Raw genomic sequence first — 20,153 nt, 5'->3', positions numbered from 1 at the left:
TCCAAGTCCTGATGGACCACTAGAATCTGGACTACCTCTGGACTGCTAGACACCTTAACCAACACCAGATCCACTCATCCCTTTTCTTCACTCATTTGACTTTGTGGTAAACTATCATGCAGAGATGAGAAATGGAAAAGCAGGTGCCCTATCCCACAAAGACAAAAATCTTGAACCTGGTGAAGATCTCTCTACCACCATGCTCAAGGTGTCCAACTTTGTCAATCAGATGATCAACAGCAGTCTTACATCCACCATCCACTCTCTGATAACTCCTTCATAACCCAGATCCACAAGACACTGAACGCTGCAGGTACCCAACCCAACTTCAAGTTCCTATTTTAGAATAACCTCCTTAGTCACAAGGGTTGCACTTACATTCCAGAGGAACTAACTAGGCTTCAGGTATTGAAACAATGCCTGCATTTGCCACTTGTGGACCATTTTGGTCAATTCAGGACCTGGCATCCGGTCTCAAGAAGCTTCGGGTGGCCACTACTATATCAATAGACTTCATTAACTGCCATGATCCGAGGACATTCAGTAATCCTGGTTGCCATCGACCTTCTAACAAAGATGGCCCACTTCATCCTATGCTGTACAGTTCCTACCACACAGGAGACAGCTTGGCTTCTCCTGGAAAATGTTGTCTGCCACCAAAGTTTACCGACAGGCATTGTATCAGACTTGGGACCCCAGTTCATCTCCTGATTATGGCAGGAATTTCTCAGACTCCTTGGTATCAAATTCCTCCTATCACATTGTCCACCTATCACCCGCAGATTAATTGGCAAACAAAAAGAGTCAATCAAATCTTGGCACAGTGTCTTCACTGTTTTCTGAGTTATTACAAGAACAACTGGCTTCCCCTGCTGTGCTCTGCTGAATTCGCATGTAACAATAAATTCCATGCCTTAACTCAACATAGCCCATTCTTTACAAACTATGGCTTTCACCCCTAGTTCCGCACAGACATACCTGTAAGTTATCCAGTACCAACCGCTGCAGATTTAGCCTCCCATCTATACAAGTTCACCAGCAGATCAGGGGAACACTTCTAGTTTGCCAAAGAAGCCTATAAACACCATGGGGACCAAGACCGTCAGGCTGCTCCAATCTCGGCATAGGAGACAAGGTGTGGCGCTCTGCCCAGGATCTTAAATCGAGCCACCCATGCGCCAAACTATCAAAACCTGGGCTCTTTCAGGATTATACAATGAATAAACTCAAAAAGAAAAGGAGTACTAGTGGCACCTTAGAGACTAACCAATTTATTTGAGCATAAGCTTTCGTGAGCTACAGCTTACTTCATCGGATGCATTCAGTGGAAAATACAGTGAGGAGATTTATATACACACAGAACATGAAAAAATGGGTGTTATCATACACACTGTAAGGAGAGTGATCACTTAAGATGAGCTGTTACCAGCAGGAGAGCTGGGGGAGAGGAGGGAGGGGGAGAAAACCTTTTGTAGTGATAATCAAGGTGGGCCATTTCCAGCAGTTAACAGGAATGTCCGAGGAGCAGTGGAGGGTGGGGGAAATAAACATGGGGAAATAGTTTTACTTTGTGTAATGACACATCCACTCCCAGTCTCTATTCAAGCCTAAGTTAATTGTATCCAGTTTGCAAATTAATTCCAATTCAGCAGTCTCTCATTGGAGTCTGTTTTTGAAGTCTTTTTGTTCTAATATTGTGACCTTTCAGTCTGAAATCGAGTGACCAGACAGATTGAAGTGTTCTCTGACTGGTTTATGAATGTTATAATTCTTGACATCTGATTTGTGTCCATTTATTCGTTTATGTAGAGACTGTCCAGTTTGACCACATTGCCATGTACATTGGACAAACTGGACAGTCTCTACGTAAAAGAATAAATGGACACAAATCAGATGTCAAGAATTATAACATTCATAAACCAGTCAGAGAACATCCATGTCCTGGACCTACTGTTAGAACTCCGTCAGTAATACTCTGAGAAACTGGGCCCTGAGGAGGCACTCTTGAAGGGGAGGTACTGTCAGGATTCAGTGCCTGCAGCACAGCCAGTCTCCAGGCAAACATAATGAGGGCAGCTGGCCTCTAGTAGGCTGCTTGACTGGCTACTCCATCTGATTGGTGGGAAGAGTCCACTGACCAGTTCTTAAACCCAGCAGCAGCAGCTTGGTGGTTGTCAAGGGTGTGATAGCTCCTCCTTGTTCTCTGCCCTGCTCCTGCCATGAACGCAACCCTGCCTTACTGCTGGTAATGTAACTCTGATTCCTGACTTCGGCTCTGGCATCTGGGATCCTCGGCTCTGGCATCTGACCTCTGGCTCCAGTTCTGACCCTCAGCTCTGATCCTGACTTCAGCTTTGACCCTTGGCTCTGGTATCTGGCCTTTGATTCTGGCTCTGATGCTGACCTTCTATTCCTGGCTGCCAACTCCTGCTTCAACCACTGGGCATGACTGCCTAGGTCCCAGTCTCTGACGCTGGGTCTCCCAAGTGAGTGCCTTCACCACTGGAATATTGCGGGGTGAAGCTTCCTCAGCTTTTCTTATTGAAGCTGCTACACGTTGCATGGAATAAGCAATGCTCCCTGGGCCAGAGAAAGAGTGAGACTCTATAACCCAGTGATTAGAGCACTTACCTGGGATGTGGGAGAGTCAGGTTTCAATCCCTACTTCAATGACTAATTATTTATACTAAGTGGAACTGCTTCATCAGGAGATATTGAGGGAGATACACCCCAAAAGGATAGGGTTTTGTTTGAAACATATCCAATAACCAGTGCACATAGTCACTATGGAAATTCAACATATGCCCTATATAGAGATGAAGTCCACATCCAATTGACTAAAATTAATGATGTTCACTGGGACTTAGGCTCCTAAGTGACTTAGGTGCATTTGAAAATGTTACTGTTGGTTAAAATAATGTCATGGAAACCTAAAAAATAAAATGTTTCCTTACTACATTTTTATTTCATTCTGTACTGAGTTGTTATTGCCATTGAATTTTATTATTATTATTTCAAAAGGAATGGACAGAAGCACTTAATTTTTTAAAAAACAGAGTAAAATTCCAGAACGTCAAAGTTTTTAGAAAGTGCCCCTTAAGTGTTTTTATGGAGCTTATTTTTTGAGTGTCACCACATAATCATCATATTAGCAAGCCACAGCTGGTGGTAATAATCACATACAGTACATACACATTTCTAGGAAAAAAGCTGTGTTCTATCAAATTTGTCCATGACAGTGACATTGCAAGTTGCCTAGGATAAGACAGACACTGCTACTAGGATCTTGCAATGAAACTGGAAAACTCTTTGGTGTTTCAGCAATGTAAAGATGCACTGGTATTCTCCCTGGGGGACAAAGTGCTAGCATTTAAATTGTTTTTCTCTATTCCTAGAGAAACAGTAGATCATGCTTACCTCAAGCAATTACTAACTGCTAATTTCTGTCATTTTTCTGGTCTTTTTCTTTTTAATTTATTTATTTATTTGGCAGGAAGAGACTTTAACATAGTTGGACTATGCTACAGTGAAGGAGATTCAAGCCCTACTAGTTCATGTCTTCTCTGTGAACCTGACACTTCGAAATTCACGTGGTCTATTAATGAAAGTAAGACAGATTTTTGTAAGATTTACAGGCATTCTGGTAAGAATGCAGTATTACATTCATTAAGTTTTAAACTGGGGCCTGATTCTGTAATCTGTGTGCATTGCCTCCAGTGTGTGTTTTGTGTGCACAAGGAATACAGGATTGTGATTGTGTATATGTGCTACACATATATATGCAAGTTTCTGGTTCTAGGTTGAAACCTGGCAAAACTTCACAGAACTTTAAAAAAAAAAAAAAAAAGCCAAATAAACAACCCCCCGAAAACAGGATTTTAGGAACTATCCACACAGCAAACACTTGAGATTTATCATTTCTGCAATACTGAAAACTGTTAGCCAAGGGGCTGCTGGTCCCAAAGACATCCATGCTACTCTCAAGAGTACAGGCTTTAAAGAGAAACCACTCAAGGAAAACAATGTATTTGAAACACCAATGGAAGCAGATTATTTTGGGGTTTTAAAATGGGCTATCAGCTAAATTCTTGTAGGTGTTGCACAAAGGTATCTAGGAGAAATCCAACAATCTGAAAGTGGAGCAAAGGGCAGAAAACATCCACCCGTATTCCTCTCCACAAAACCTACAGGTGCCCCTCTGAGGCCCCCATGACAGAAGTCATGGTGAAGGCTTCTGAGGCAACTCCTAGGGATTAAGGCCTGCAGTCTACATTTTTGTGTATGTACCCAAAAACTTGATATAGCCATTACCCAGAAACCCCTTGTGCAGATTATTCATGCTCCTAACAGCAATGATTGTCATGGGTTTATGTTCATGGTCACACGTGTGCGTGCACAGCATTATTATTGAACTGTTGTTGCAATAGATACATGCATTGGTTGCGGAGAGCAATTACATGTAGACCTAGCATTTGATTCTGTGTTGGTCTTCTGTAAACTTGGTCATGTTGTAATGCAAAGGGTCCACCAGAATATTGGGGGGGAACAGACTAAACAAATCATACTATATGCTATCATGTAGAGGATGGCTGAGGGATACCTGTAAATGCAATGGGATCATCTAGAGAACAGTGTAAGATTTAGATTTGGATTTCTGATGCCCTAAAGTATTGGAATTGGGATTTTGGTTTAAGCTTTAGTAAAGATAGGAGTCCTTTGTGAAATCTGGACACAGATCCTTGTTCAACCACCCCAAGTTTCAATAGTGCCAAGGTCCATGATTGGGACTCAGTCCCATGTCCAGAATTGCTGAGACACTTAGAGAAAGTAAATAGGGTGATATTTTATATTCATATATTTGGGTAGAATGAATCCATGTAAATCAAAACACTCCTCTTTACAGTCTGTTTCAGGAACACCTCATTTCGTGTGCCTCTGTTTTTGTTAAAAGGAAAGGAGTACTTGTGGCACCTTAGAGACTAACCAATTTATTTGAGCATAAGCTTTCGTGAGCTAGAGCTCACTTCATCAGATGCATACCTGTAAGACAGACTAACACGGCTGTTACTCTGAAACCTGTAAAACAGACTAACATGGCTGTTACTCTGAAATCTGTTTTTGTTACTTCCTCTTGTAACTCTCCATCCAATTAACACCTTTTGTGTTTATCTGCAACTGCATACCCATTGAGCATGCCATTGATTGCTTCTGGCATAACCTTTATGGGCTTAGTTGTTTTGAGTGTTTGTGACATAAAAGATAAATGAATAATAGATAGAAGCTTTCAGCAGTTATGCCATGACAGTCTGCTGGACAAGCAACTTAGGTTTGATAGCACAGCAAAGACAAATGGAGAATCCTATTTAAATAATTGCATAATGTAAGACATGCTTTGGAAAGCAAAGGCTGAAAAATTGATACTCAAGAATAAAAGGATAGTGCTGATTCTGCTCCACATGCTGTTTACCAAAATTTATTGCAAAGATGCATCCAGTTCTTATGAGAGATATAGATTTAAAATACCAGACTATGAAATGAAATTAATCTTCATATATATTGGAGGGTTACTCAAAGCTAAACATACCTATGAATGAATTCCATTATGACATGATTCTTTTAAACATAAAAAAATGTAAACTTGTACTGGTGTTTAAAAGAGAGAAAGGATGGGTTTGAGTTTAAAACACTGAACTAGGACTCTGGAGGTCAGGTCAAATGCCCAGCTTTGCTACAGACTTGCTGTGTTACCTCAGGCAAGTGAATTAACTTCTCTATGTCTCAGTATACAATTTTTATAGTTGGGATAATAATTCCTTTCTCCCACCCTTTGTCTTATCTATTTCAATTGTAAGATCTTAGGGGTAGGGTCTGTCTCTTATTTTGTGTTTGTACAGTGCCTAGCTACAAGGGGCTTTAATTTTGATTAAGGCATCTAGTCACTACTGAAGTACAATAATAATGTATATGAGATCAAATTGTGATACCTTTAATCGTGTTGACAAGCACCTTATTCCTCAAGATACCCATTGAAATCCATGGAACTACTCAAGGAGCAAGGTAGTACTGAAGTCATGAGTTAATGGTATCAGAAACGGTTCAATGGGCTGGTTGTTTAATTTACAATACTTTTTCTCAAAGTTGCCTGTTCAATTCATTTGTCATTCATCAATTTGGCAATTAGATTACTTAAATTTAAAATATGAATTACATATGCTGTAAGTATACACATATATTTGTATGTAGTTATAATTTTTCTTGTCTTCAATGCCTATAATACACCCCTGGAAACAAACAAGTTTCAAATTCAAATACAGTTAACTAGTATGCAAAGAAATCATCTTTAATCACACATTCACAGATGTATACAAGGCATGTAGACATAGAGATTTATTGTATACTTCAATATGCAATTTTTCTTACAATAGATAAAAATATTAAAAATCCCTGAAAATAATTAAACCTCAGAAATCAAGGTGATATTTGACTGATGAAGTGAAGGGACAGTATCCTCTTCAGAACTCTGAAATGCTATTGCATTCATTTTGTTGTAACTGATCTTTCCTCTTCCAGGTAAAGAGGATTTGTTTCAATTTATTTCCTTTGTGCTCCTTATAAGGTAGATCCAACCACGTGGGCAATATTCACTCATCCCTTGAAAAAAGTTTGCATTTGCAAATCACAGCATCAGGCTTACAAGAGCTTGCAGCGTTGCTTTCTGAATTTGTTACTTTAAACCTCTTACTATAATATCCTGTCCTGCATGTTTTCACAAGTAATACGAATGTGTTGTCATTTTCTGATTTCTACATTCTCAGTCTAGCAGTGTGTGTAATTCCACGGACAAGTAAATGGTCAAAAGGTAAGGGAGGTGTCATTTGACACATAAAAATATATGTATAGAATTATAATTTCAGTGATGTCATCCTCTGTGGTGTGGTGGGAGGGACTCACTGCATCCCCCCAGTTCCAGGTCCTACGGTTGATGGAAATTTTGATAATACAGTGTCATCAGAAACAGATCAACTTGGGTGTCATTTAAAGCCCTTTCTCCCAGGAGCAGATGGTATGAAACATAACAAACACAGAACAATTATGTAGATATATATTCAAGAAAATGTGTAAAATATAATTTAAAAATTGTTTTTTAACAGTCATGTCAAAATGCAGCCCTCACAAAATTAAACTGTGAGCCTTGATCGACAAGTGTGCCATCAGTTAATGCTCAGAACATGATACCTGATCATTTTTTAGTGTTTCAGATTACTGTATATGGAAGGAGAGCTTCAAAGTGATTTGCCATCATCAGCAAAAGAGAATTGGTTCAGTGGTAAAGATGATCAGCTTTGTTTATTATGCCAAAAGAATTATAATGAGGCACTGGTTAAGACATCAGCAACCAGCCAGAAATTTCTGGAATCCATCCACAAACGGTATGCACATAGTTACCTGACATACATTACACAACTTAATTAGTTACAATCCCAAAGTAATTTATCACAGAATTTTTGTTTTTACTTTGGTCTTGATCATTTTTAGGCATCAATGGGGAGATGAAATGTAATGACTAGGAACTGAATCTTTGGAGAATGTGACCACAGAGGACCTGGTTACACACAACTCTCAGTGGCACTTTACATGCTATAAGAAGTACACCCATAAACTGAATCTGGCAAGATTGGAGAGGAAAACAGCAAGCACCAGGAAACATTTGAAGACGATGGGACAAGTGTCAGTTGTGGGCAAAACTCACTTTATACTAGGTCCCATGGTGTGCATTTTGGGAAGACATCTACATCTTCTGCAGTAAGCCAGAAGCCTGAAGGCACCCATTAAGCACAGTTTCAACATGTGAGACAGATGAGAATCTGTATGAAGCTGTCACTTGTAGTGAGACAACCCTAGAACTCCATCAAATTTTGAATGAATCATTAACTGTAGCTGGATGACTTTCTCAGTAGTAACCAAGCAGCATTTTAGGTGCTGTTTAATGCCAAGAAAGGGCAATTTTAAAGCTACAAAATGAGATTACTCACACGGGCAACACATTTGTATATGACAGAACTGAGCTTATTAATATGATGAAAGCAGTCTTCTGTGATGAGATAGCTAAATATGTCAGATGAATGGATATCTTGGGTAATGAATTAACGAAGCCTCCAAAACCCAAATAATTATCCAAGACTCCATCAATCTATGGGCACCAATCAAGAAGAACAGACTTAAACTGGGCTCTAGTGCAAAGAAGAAAGTCAGACTGAAGGTGTCAGGGACTATTACAGAGCTAATCACAGATAGGTCATTGTTTGTTTTTCGTGTCCAGATCTCAGCATGATGTTGTTCTACATGAGACTTGGGAGAATATGAGTTTTCGGTGGTTGCATGATTGATGTTCAAATATGACAGAACAATGCACATAACAGACAAAAAGCAAACTAATGGATATCTCACATGATCTTCCTAAGCCAGTGTCTACTGACAACATGATGGGTACTTTATGTCAGCAGAGGCCTTTCAGCATGGATGGTATGCCTGAGTACAAGCTCTCAACAAACTAGAAACTGTTAACGCCTGCTGAGATTTGGCTGAATACTTCATTAGGATGCCACAGAGAAAATACTGGACCGATGACATAGTCCACCTCGTGTTTGACATGCAGGCAGAGGAATCAATTAAAAATACTCCATGGTATTTTACCTGTCCAGTACAAAAATCATTGGCTCATCAAACATATCCAATGTCACATTGAAGAAACTACTCTCTCATACTCACAGGAAGGTCGAGTTAACTGCACACCTTGCAGGAATTGCTCAAAGAATTTCATTGTTGCGTGGCATAAGGAAGCTGCTGCCTTGCACTTTTCCTTGAAGTTTCTTCATAGTTCCCATGAGGAGGCTGACACTAAAATTATCTTGCCATCAGTGCCAGAGAGAGTGGTGCTACTAAACTCTGGATTTTTTGCACAAGTCACAGATGTTCTAGTGCTCTCTGTGAGATGCTCCCAAGACTTCAGCTTTTGTGCCTGCTGCTGGGGAGCAGAACCTTTTATATACCTCAGGGATGTGTTCCTATCACTCGGATCATTAAAAGCTACCACACTGCCAGGTTTCCACACCCTTTCAGGGAATGACCACTACCAGAAGGTTGGTTGGAAAGACTAAATTGTCTTACTGGAAGGCAGTTGATTCAGCCTCCAAGGTCTCTTTCCTCACTCTGAAGGTGCACAGAATGGCTGAGACAGTTCCTGATGAGGTCATAAATGAACCGTAGGCATTTATATGCCAAAGCTTACCATTTGAAGACCAGCATTCCAACACTTGCAGAGCAATGTTAGTGGATGTTTTCCAAGAAGTAGACAGACAGCAAAAAATTGCCATGATGGGGGATGCATTTATACCTGCTATCAAGAGAGCAAATTATCAAGCAGGGGAGAGGCTCTGGAATGATCAAGCACATCCAAAACTACCCTTCCCTATCGAGCACAGATGGGTCTCGGAGGACGGACTGATCACACCTGTTATGTGTGAAATACCGTGCACTCCCGAATCAATCCTTCAGCTAATCAAACGCTCCTGTGCAAAGACCAGGTACTCATGACCCTGCAAATGTTTGGCCAGCTGCCTGCCTTGTACAAAGATGTGTACATCTGGCTGAAACAAGGATCAGCATGATGTGTCTAGCTATGATGCCCTAAACTCAGATGACACTGCTGATGACTTTGATGAATAAATGTTTTCAGTCCTGCATGTCAAGGCTAACTTCCCTAGGATTACCAAAGATCAATGTCTTTTTAATGTAAGCAGTGCATCTCTGTGTTAAAATATAATTAAATAAACATTGATTTTTAAACATTGTCTTGAATATATGTCTACATAATTGTTCTGGATATGTCATATTTGCCACTATGTTTGTAGGAGAAAGGGCTTACGAATGATACCCAACTCGACCCATTTCCAATGACACTGTATTATTAAAATTTCCACAAACTGGAGGATCTACAACTGGAAGCCCCGGGGGGTAATGAGTCCCCTCCTCACCATGCCACAGAGGATGACACCATTTTTATGAATCAAATAACACCTCCCTTACCTTTCTATCACTAACTTGCCCACAGAATGAGATTTTACTACTTTGAACTCCCAGACTAGGTTATAGTGCTGAGCTTCACTCCAATAGTCACTAAAGCTCAACAACCTCACTAATCCACATACTTTATAACACACACATTAAACACACACAAATCCCACTTATTAGTATCAATGTATGGCTGATTGCTTCAGGGAGCTCTCATATTCCTAAGACTTCATTATATATATTACCAAATATACAAGTGCTATTATTAGCAGCAACTGGATGTTCCAGCCAAGATTTGTGCCCCATTGTGATAAGTCCTGTCCGATGCATAGTTAGAAACAGGGGGATCACATTATAAATAGAGCTGCATGAGCCATACATACAGAAACAGCTGGCTGAAGTTTCAGTACTTTCAGGTCTTTGCCCCTATTAGAATTACAGTTTCCACTTCAGGTAAGAGATGGGGAAAGGGAAGCAGTGGATGGGTATAATTTCATATTGGGACTGCTCCCATATGTCCGACGAATCACAAAAATGATGAAGGTTCCATATGAGTGATGAACCAGTTAGAATGGAGGAGGTTGTGCTTTCTGATGGAGTACAGCACTTTGTTATCTCTGACACCTACTTTACTCTTATCATCAGCTTTAGTTCACTTAGTCTATTTACCACATTACTTAAAAAAATCTGCCCTGTGAATATTTAAATTGCAGAAGTCTGAATGTACATAATCGTTGTCTCGTTTCTGCTTTTTAGACAATCTACCTCCTGTGTTCCAAGTCCCTTCCAGCCAGCTGCTGACGTTTATTGGTGAGAATTTTGTTTACCAGTTAATAGCAGTGGATCCTGAAGGGTCGGCAGTGCTATTCATCTTAGAGGCTGGGCCACAGGATGCCACGCTGTCTCCTGCTGGCCTTCTTATCTGGAAAGTCGATTTGGAAGAACCGCAGATCTTTGAATTCTCTGTGTCAGATGAATGCAATGCACAAAGCAGATACTCTGTTGAGGTAGGAGGGGAACGTTAAGAAAAAAAAACTGTTTATCATGCTATTGGTTTAGTGCAGTTTCCATTATGGCTAATAATTTGTTACTGTCTTAAAAACTGAGACTTCAGCTATTTCTTAGTAAGTGCATATAATCCAGTATGGCAGTAATGATCAATTAATCAAATAAATATCTCTGAGAGCATAGAACCAATATATACATTGAACAGGAGCAGGTTCTATTGATTGCTATTTGAAAGAACACTCTTGCACAGCCTCTTAATAGTTCATTAATTGGCTTTAACATTCACAGTCTGCATTTGGATCTTTGAAAAAAGCACGTAACATAAAAGACCAAGTTTTAGCTCTAAAGGGGAGATTATAACTCATTCTCAATTATATCTTTAGAGGGTACCTTGCTCTTATGTCATTACTCCACTTTTGGTTTCTCGTACATTGTTTTGTCTTTATTGTAAGGTGCTACATTAATCCTGTGATAGCATGAGCTAATGAGATGAATGAGGTGGGGTGCAGACTCTTAATATTAGAGCAGTTTTGCTAATAATGGATAATTGTTGGAGATGCTAATGAGACTCAGATGCCTAACAAAGTTTTAGCCAAAATAATCATCTGTAGAGTTCTTAAAGAAATGGGGAAACTATAACTTAGTTATTAGAGGGGTAGCCGTGTTAGTCTGGATCTGTAAAAGCAGCAAAGAGTCCTGTGGCACCTTATAGACTAACAGATGTATTGGTTGTTACTGTGATGGGTGTATTAGAAATGTATAGCTAGATTTTATAGAGAGAATGTTTCTTTATTAAAATTCTTTGAAATCTTGTCTTTGCAAGTACACAGCATAACTGCACTTGAAGCTGTTCTCTTTACTTGGAATAGAGACTATCTAGGGAATGCATGCCTGCAAAGACATTTGTTAAAGAATTAGTGGTTAACACTAAAGGCAGGCAAGCAGTTTAAAAGATTATTTATTTCTTCATTCAAAACTAAGGAACTAAGGAATTCTGCCCTCAGATACTCAATAACAATTGCTATTGTAGCCAACAGGAATTTTGTTTGCATATTTGAGGTTAGACTGTGCCCCTAAATGATGGAAGCTAAAATCCAGCTTTCAATAGTATAAATAAAAAGCCTTCACTGTGAGACTAGCTCTATGCAAATAGTACATTGGTTAGAAGGAAGTTTTTATTAGTAATGGATGGTAAACAGATTTCAAAAAAAATTTGCATCCCAAATTGGGATGAAAGTCAAAATCTCAAAAATTTTCACTCATTTACAAAACAACAAACATCAAAATATCTTGTTATATTCATTTCTATACGTTTTATGTTCATTACAGCCTTTCCTTCTTTTTAAGCTTGTTTTATTATAAATTAAGTCAAATTCCTAGATGCAAAGTTGTTTTTAATGAAAAATGTCATTAAATGCTTTAAAAATGTCAAAATTGGACATTGACAATTTTGACATTTTTTGCAATGTTTTTTTCAAGTCAAAAAATTCATCAAAACCAGTGCTTTCCAGCAAACAGTTTAGATTTCAACAAATCAGCATTTTTCATCAAAAGAAGTGTTGTTGACATGTTCCTGACAACTCTACTTTTTATAATAATGTATCATGAGTTTGCATTTCAAGTCAAACCTTAAAAGGTAGCTAGATGCACCTTTCCTCTGTGATTATTCAATAGGAGAAACATATTTATGACTCCCTTTTGCCTTCTCCAGGTTTTAGTGAAGCCTTGCAGCTGCATGAATGGTGGATCATGTGTTACCAATATTAACTTCCCTCCAGGAATTGGTGAATATCTCTGCATATGCCCCAGTGGATTTGATGGGAACTTTTGCCAGGAAAATATAAATGACTGCAAACCAAACTCATGTGGGAGTGGCATTTGCATGAACAGTGTAGATAGCTACATTTGTAAATGTCCAGCTGGTTTAAAAGGTAACACATCACTGCTTCTAACTCCTATTTGATCTGATAAGTTGTGGGGTTTTCAAACGCAGTGTAGGATGTCCACAAACATCTGTCAAGTGGGCTGCATGAATCCTCTCTCTGCTGCCATCACTCCCTTTCTTAGCTTAAGGCATGTGGACAGCCATTGGTGTCGGTGCTGAGGGAATCAAGCAACCGAAAGCTCCAGCCCATTGAAATCAGATTGGAGCCTGTGGTGTTATGAACTGTTCTGACCTCAGTTCATCTCCTTCTAACTCCCACTCCGTCATCCAAGCAAGAGAGCTGGGAAGCCCAGAACAGGCAGGTGGTCATCTTTATGGGCTTCTGGGGCTGCACTAAGCTGAACCAAGGAGCATTGTCAATGCTGTCCGAGAAGGAGCAGAAAGGGGGCAGAACTGAAAATGGGTAATAGAAAGGCGACTGGAAAGGAGATGACTGATGTTGGGAGAGAGGGAAGAAGAGCTGAAAAGGGCATGAGAGAGATTAAGAGGTTTATTGTTGTAGCAGAACCACACTACCCTACCTGAAGCTTCATTAGTCATCGGGCCTTCGTCAGGCGTAACACCTCTGGAGTTCCCAGACATCTTGCTCGCACAGTGTACTCTTCTCTGCCTGGCTAGCCATCTCTTCTGACCCCCATGTAGGACATACAGAGCCATTGTCTCACCTCTTCCTGGTCACCTTTTTGGGTATCTGCTGCTGCAGACGGTGATAAACAAGCGGCAATGCACATTCATGACAGCACAAGCACTGCAACTGTGGATGGCTCTCATGCAGATGGCATAAAGGAGAAAGACGTATTTGACCTTTCATTTACCAGGAGCAAGAGACTGTGGGGGCAGGGTGAGACTTGAAAGCACATGAGGGAAGGAATGAGAGAATGCAATGCAGGGACAGACACAGATGGGAAGCTGCAGGAAATGCAATGAAAGGAAAGAATGAGGTAAAAGACTGAAACATGGAAAGAGATAGTATAAGCATCAAACAAACAGTGTAGGCTAAAGGACAGACATAGCTGAACCTCCTACAAAGGATTTAGGCCTTTGGTTTTGATTTGCAGTGAATAGTTCAATCACTTGTACAAGTGAGCAGGTAGATGCAGGAGGAATTTCCATCTCTAGCTGTTATAAAGCAGATCTTCACCTGGTATAAATTGTTACAGTTTGATTAAAGCCAACAAAGTACACAGATCTACACCCGCTGTGAACCAGGCCTGGTGACTCTTTATGATCCTATGATCTCTTTTTCTGTTTTAAGTGGTTTTGCTGTTACAGTAATTTTGGGCATGGGCATAATTCTACACTCTTTGAGAGGATACTTAAATAAACCCTGGACTGTTTGCTGACAAACCAAAGTGGTCTCAGAGGAGTATTTACAATACAAAATAGTACGTGTACCAAATTGCTAAAATTACTTATCTCAGATGATATGCCTCTGTCATTTTCATTTTAAGGTATAAGTTAGAGAAAGATAAAACTAAGCCAGCCAGCTACAAACATAACTTCCTGTTGCTCATAAAAAGATTCAAGTCAGTTGCTTACTCTGGCTAATTGGAAATATTGAGATGTTGTTGAAAAACTAGAGTGTGAAAGCACATGAGAAACCTTACAAAGAGATTAAACAAAATGGACAGTACACATTGTGTTGGGAATGCACTTTACAGAAGTTCTTATTGTTTTGATATTTTGCGTGTCATAGCAGGAACTTTCTTCAAGAATGTTAATATAAGGTGCAAGCCAATTTCAAGAATAGAAAAAGAACTAGAGAAATGTGAAAAAATTGAATTTAAATGTTTGCACCAGATAAGAAACCTTGTTGAATGAAGTCACTTATTTATTGGTAGAATAACTACAACACCACAGTGGCAGCAAAAGCTTCCTCCAATATGGCTCACCCCTGTTCTCACCAAGTCTTCAAATACTTATTCCTTTGCATCGCCCCTGATGCTACTAATATGGTAGCCATTTATAGCTCTGGAACAATACCACTCAGGTGCCTCTGTGTTTCACAAAGTCTGCTGAATCAGCCATCAAAGAGTAACAACTTTCAGTTGCTGTCAAACCATGCCAGATTAAAATCTGTTGTCTAGTGATGAAAGGTCATTACCATTCTTGAGCGTGTGTCTCCTGGAACTAAACCACGTGTCAATGTGGATACTCACAAGTTCCGTACTGAAAGTTACACTCCACTTTCAAAAATTGAAACAATCAAGTTCAGACATAAAACACACCCTAATAAAATAGTAGTGGCTGCTGTACACTAGAAAACTGCTGCCCTAGTGTTGGAAAGGTGACTAAAAGTGGGGTCAGAATGCCCAAATGCACAGTAGGCCCATGGAAAAACCTGACTTCAGTTTAGGAGGGAGGAATATCCATTTTCAGCCAAAGCCAGCCAACAGATTTTACTAAACCCGTCTGAAAACCGAAGAACAGTCATGCAAACCCACACCCTCTCTTTCAGCAATTCCCTCACTGCTCCTGCTTGTTTTCTTCTAAGCAACTGACAACTGTAAAGTTGCAGCAGGAATGAAGAAAGATATTTCTTACTGAGACATGACAACTTATATTTTTGAGGCTAAAAAACAGCCTAGGATTCCCTTTGCTGGCACACAAAGAAAGCACACACATATTCATGCTATAACCCAGGATCTTCTTTCTCAGCTTCCTTCGTAGCAAACTATGCACTAGCAAATAAGATCCTGGGGGGCATCTCAGCCCCCTTCCGCCTCCCTCCCCACCCCTCCACCCATGCTGTTAAAGCTCTGTCAAAGCACTTCACCAGGCTACATACATTGTACAAACTCCAGTGTTTTAGTTGGAAACTGGCATTCTCACTGCAAGTTCTGGAGTAGGGAACAGGGAGGGGGAAGTAATATGCCAACTACTTAAATAAAATAAATGGGATTGCAAAAGAGTGGGGGCTAAAATGGCGGGGGCAATCCAATAGGCAAGTCAGCAATACTGTATATTGATCAGTATTAGGTTACGCCTCCTCTAATATCTTCATTAATGTTCAAGAAGATGGAGTAAATGACATGTTAATGAAATTCACCAATGACCCAAAATGTAGAAGGATACATGAACAGCAGTGCGGAGTGAGAAAGGGCTTAGAGAAAGTTAAAAACATGGGCAGAAAGTAAATTAAATGAGACGTGGAAAAATGCAAGCCAATGTATTCGGGGACAGCAAATTCAGATAGTAAGTGAGAGAAAGAAATCTTGAAAAAAACCTGCTATGTGAGACTGAGTATGGAAAAGAAATTTAGAAAGGGAAAGTGTAGGATGAATATCTAAAATATACCCTAACAGTGAAGCTGATTGGAATCTTCTATTTGGCTGGAGAATATAGTCTCCCAAGGAGAGTGTGAGAAACCTCATTACTAGGGACTTTTAAAACTGGGTTTGATAAAACATTCAGAAACATAGTATAGGGAACAATTCTTCACTGGGCCCAGGGAGATGGATTAATTGACTGTGGGCCTGATTCTGATTTCATTTGCACCGGCATTAATCAGGACTAACTCTAGTGAAGTCAATGAGCCTGATTCTCCACTGAGTTGCACCAGTTTTATCCTGCTGCACTCATTCATGTGGAGAGTCAGACCCATTGGTGTTATATTAGTATATGAGAATAAAGACCTATGAGTCCATGTGAACCAGCTTGTCTTCATAAGCAGCTTGCTGCTTAAAAATCCTTATGGGATATTTTCAGTATGATTTAAAGAACACTTTGCTTCTACTTATATTTTGTTGGGACAATGGATAAACAGCAGATTGAAGAATAGCTAACACTTAATAATATGTTATTACCATGACTATAAAGCCATGGATGTATGATTCATGTCTGTTGAAGGACACACCAGGCTTCACTAATCACATTTTTTTCTTGGACATTTATATTCAATATACATTATTTTTGCTGTATTTTCCTGACCAAAAAATACTTAAAAAAACAAACAAACAAGCAAACAAACAAACAAAGCAACAACAAAATAAAGAAATAATTGAGTAAAACAGAAATACATCTCAATGTTTTAATAGCAGGTGAAAAATTATAAGCCAGTGAAGCTTAAAACCAGCTGGGAGGTAGATGATTTTACTTCAGGGCAGGTTCTGTGACAACAATATAAGCTCATCCTGGATGTTGTGTTTATGTCTCAATTCCCTAGAAAGCCATCAATAATCTAATGAGAAGGCAATGCTATCATGCTCAAGTGACAACACCATTTTAGCAACAAATCTTTACAAAGGATAGTGAACAGGTAGTAGAAGCAAAATGTTAACTCTTTTGAGAGTTTCCCAAATGCCACTTCTAGAGAAGAAACTTACTAAATACAGGATGCATTAAGTAGCTGTGATCCAAGTGAATTATATCCCTGCATTCCTGAGCGTGACATCAGAGTCTCAGGGCTTGTCTACACTACCACTTAAATCAATGCAATTTACATCGCTCAGGGTGTGAAAAAGCCACTCCCCTGAGTGATGCAAGTTACGTCAACTTAAAGTGGTGTCCACACTGTGCTATGTCAGTGGGAAATGCTCTCCAGCCAACATAGCTTCCGCCTCTCATTGAGATGGAGTAATTATGCGAATGGGAGAGCGCTCTCCCATCAGCATAGCGTGTCTTCACTAGATGCGCTACAGCGGCACAGCTGCATTGGTGCAGCTGTGCCAATGTAGTGCAGTAGCGTAGACTAGCCTTCAGTGAGTGTGGAAGTGAGAATGGGAATAGACATGGGCAGGAGCTTCTGAAAAGTCTGAGGAAAGTGCCTTCTATCTACCTCAATTCACATCACAAATATTAATTCATTTCCCTTCAACATGAATATTGTCCTCTCTCTACTGATGACAAAACCAAAAAACCTCAATATCCACTGACTGGGAATAGAACCCAGGTATCTAGAATCCAACCTCAAGTGCAGTAACTTAATTACAAAACCACCATGGATCCATCTATGAAATGAATAGTCCCTTAATTATTTTTAGAAGCCTTTTCTAATTTTATACTATTTCTCCAGTAATGGAACAAACTTTAGTTTCTCTTACACTACATAATACTCCCAGAATCCCTCAGTGATATTATAGCCCTATAATTCAAAATGGTCGGTTACTTATTCTTCAGTATATTTAATAGGATCACACTCAAGAGTTTGGTCCTGCATCCCTCAGTGGGTCATTTCTCCATAAATACAAGGAGAAGGATATTTCCCTTCTCAGAGTTTCGTTGTTTTTTCTCTCTCAAGAGATGAGGGAGCACGGTTTGCACAACAACAGCAGCACTTTCAGCCTCCACATCTGTCGAGGGACCCATTTGAGGCCAGCATAATCTGTCCAGAGTCCTTGTTGCTATTATTTGTATTGTAGCCCTGCCCAGAGGCACCAATCAGAATTGAGGCCCAACTGTTCTAGTGACCCTACACACACAGTAATACACAGTCCCTGTCCCAAACACCTTTCAGTGATACCACTTCTTCTGCTTCCCCACCACGCCTAGGCCATGATATGCTACAAACTTTCTGGATACTCCACCTGAACCTTAGCTACCTTGTCCATATGCCCCTGAGATGGTCAGGTGCTATTTTAAGCCCAATGCCATTACCAGTGATATTAACATATCATCCTTACGTTATTATTAAAGTAAAATACATTTTTAAAGTCTGATTCAACTTTTCATTTACATTGTTTGCCTTTTGCAATTTTCTCAACACAGATTACTCAGGATCACTTTATTTATTGGATGGTCAGTTTCGCTAGATGGTCAGTTTCCTTTTTAGGTTCCCCTGAACTGGTCCAGTGCTGTAAATTTGGGGATGTAAAGACTGCAGAGAATGCAAGACGCACACTCTATTTGAGTTTTACAGTCGTTTATTATTTTAGAACACTTAAACTCTGCCCCAAATTTGCTTTGAGCGTGTCCCTTTAAATTACATTATAAGAACAGAGCATGAAAATTTCCAAAAACCATCTGGTTGTTTTGTAAGATTTGTTCCAAGCAAACCCTATTGGGTTGACAAGCAACAAGCTGTTAATAATATGGCTCAAATAGAAAACAACAGCACAATACATCAGAACATGGCTCTCAACATGCTAAAGTCCAAATGGTGACACTGAATTTTTAAATAAATGGCAAAGATCTCAGATAAATGACATAAAAAGAAAAAAAGAAAAAGCAGAGACGAAAGCTTCAAATGAAGCTTCATTTTCTTAAAATGTCTAAAGTTTTCCACGCAGTTTCAAGTTCAACAGTTCTGATGCAAAAAACTGACAGTAATAATAAACAGTGAGATAACAGCAGATTTAAGTGAGACTGGGGAATTTGGCTCTAAAATGAGTGATGTACCCTGTAATGAGTTTTCAAGAGTCTACCTGAACATTTCAGCTGAGGAATAAACACAGATCCTTCCTTCTTATTAACCTCTCCTTTGTTTTTGCCACAGGGCTTACTTGTCAGGAAGATGTGAACGAATGTGAAGAGAATCTTTGCTTTCCTGGAGTGTCTTGCATAAACACCTTTGGATCTTATATATGTGGAACTTGCCCCAGTGGAATGGAGGGGGATGGTAAATCTTGCAGATGTAAGTGTTTTGCATGATTTACTTATATAGACAGACAAAAATTAGGGTCCAATTCTGTTTACACTGAAGTTAATGGGAGTCTTGCCACTCACTTTAATGGGAGTAAGGTCAGGCCTTTAAATACACAGATCAGGCTACTATTATATTACCAATTTGACTATTCTCATATTGGGCTCTGTTAGCTGTGGGTTTTTCTGGTGTTTGAAATCTTTGTTTTAATGCACAGCCCTACAGCATATCCATGATTACACAGACAGTACTTGGAAAATAATCTGCCTATCTATTGCCATGGCGTTTGGTCCCTGGATCTGAGTATGTGTGGTTCCCTCCCCGCTCCTCTAGCCTACTCCACAACGGTTTCCTCCATTGAAGCCATATTGGGATGAATGCAGAGCCACCTCTATGGTGCACATCGGTTGTGGAGTCATCTGTAAAAGATTGCTCTGTCCCCATACTAAGGGATAGGGTGGAGCCAGGGCCGGCTCCAGGCACCAGCGTTCCAAGCACGTGCCTGGGGCGGCAATCTTAAAGGACTGGCAGTCCGTGCATCGTTAGGGC

At 39.8% G+C, this 20,153-nt stretch overlaps 1 protein-coding gene across 1 annotated transcript in view; it reads left to right on the top strand.

Annotated features, from left to right (window-relative positions):
* The window catches only part of LOC140895919 (von Willebrand factor D and EGF domain-containing protein-like), a 282,268-nt gene that overhangs the window by 108,226 nt on the left and 153,889 nt on the right, over window positions 1-20,153 (top strand). The window contains 4 exon segments of the mRNA XM_073306827.1: window positions 3,494-3,607; window positions 10,828-11,078; window positions 12,791-13,010; window positions 19,458-19,595. Coding sequence (XP_073162928.1) covers window positions 3,494-3,607; window positions 10,828-11,078; window positions 12,791-13,010; window positions 19,458-19,595 — 723 coding nt within the window.

The sequence above is a fragment of the Lepidochelys kempii genome, chromosome 11, assembly GCF_965140265.1.
Source record: "Lepidochelys kempii isolate rLepKem1 chromosome 11, rLepKem1.hap2, whole genome shotgun sequence".
Classification (NCBI taxonomy): domain Eukaryota; kingdom Metazoa; phylum Chordata; order Testudines; family Cheloniidae; genus Lepidochelys; species Lepidochelys kempii.
This window is presented reverse-complemented; position numbering and strand designations above follow the sequence as displayed.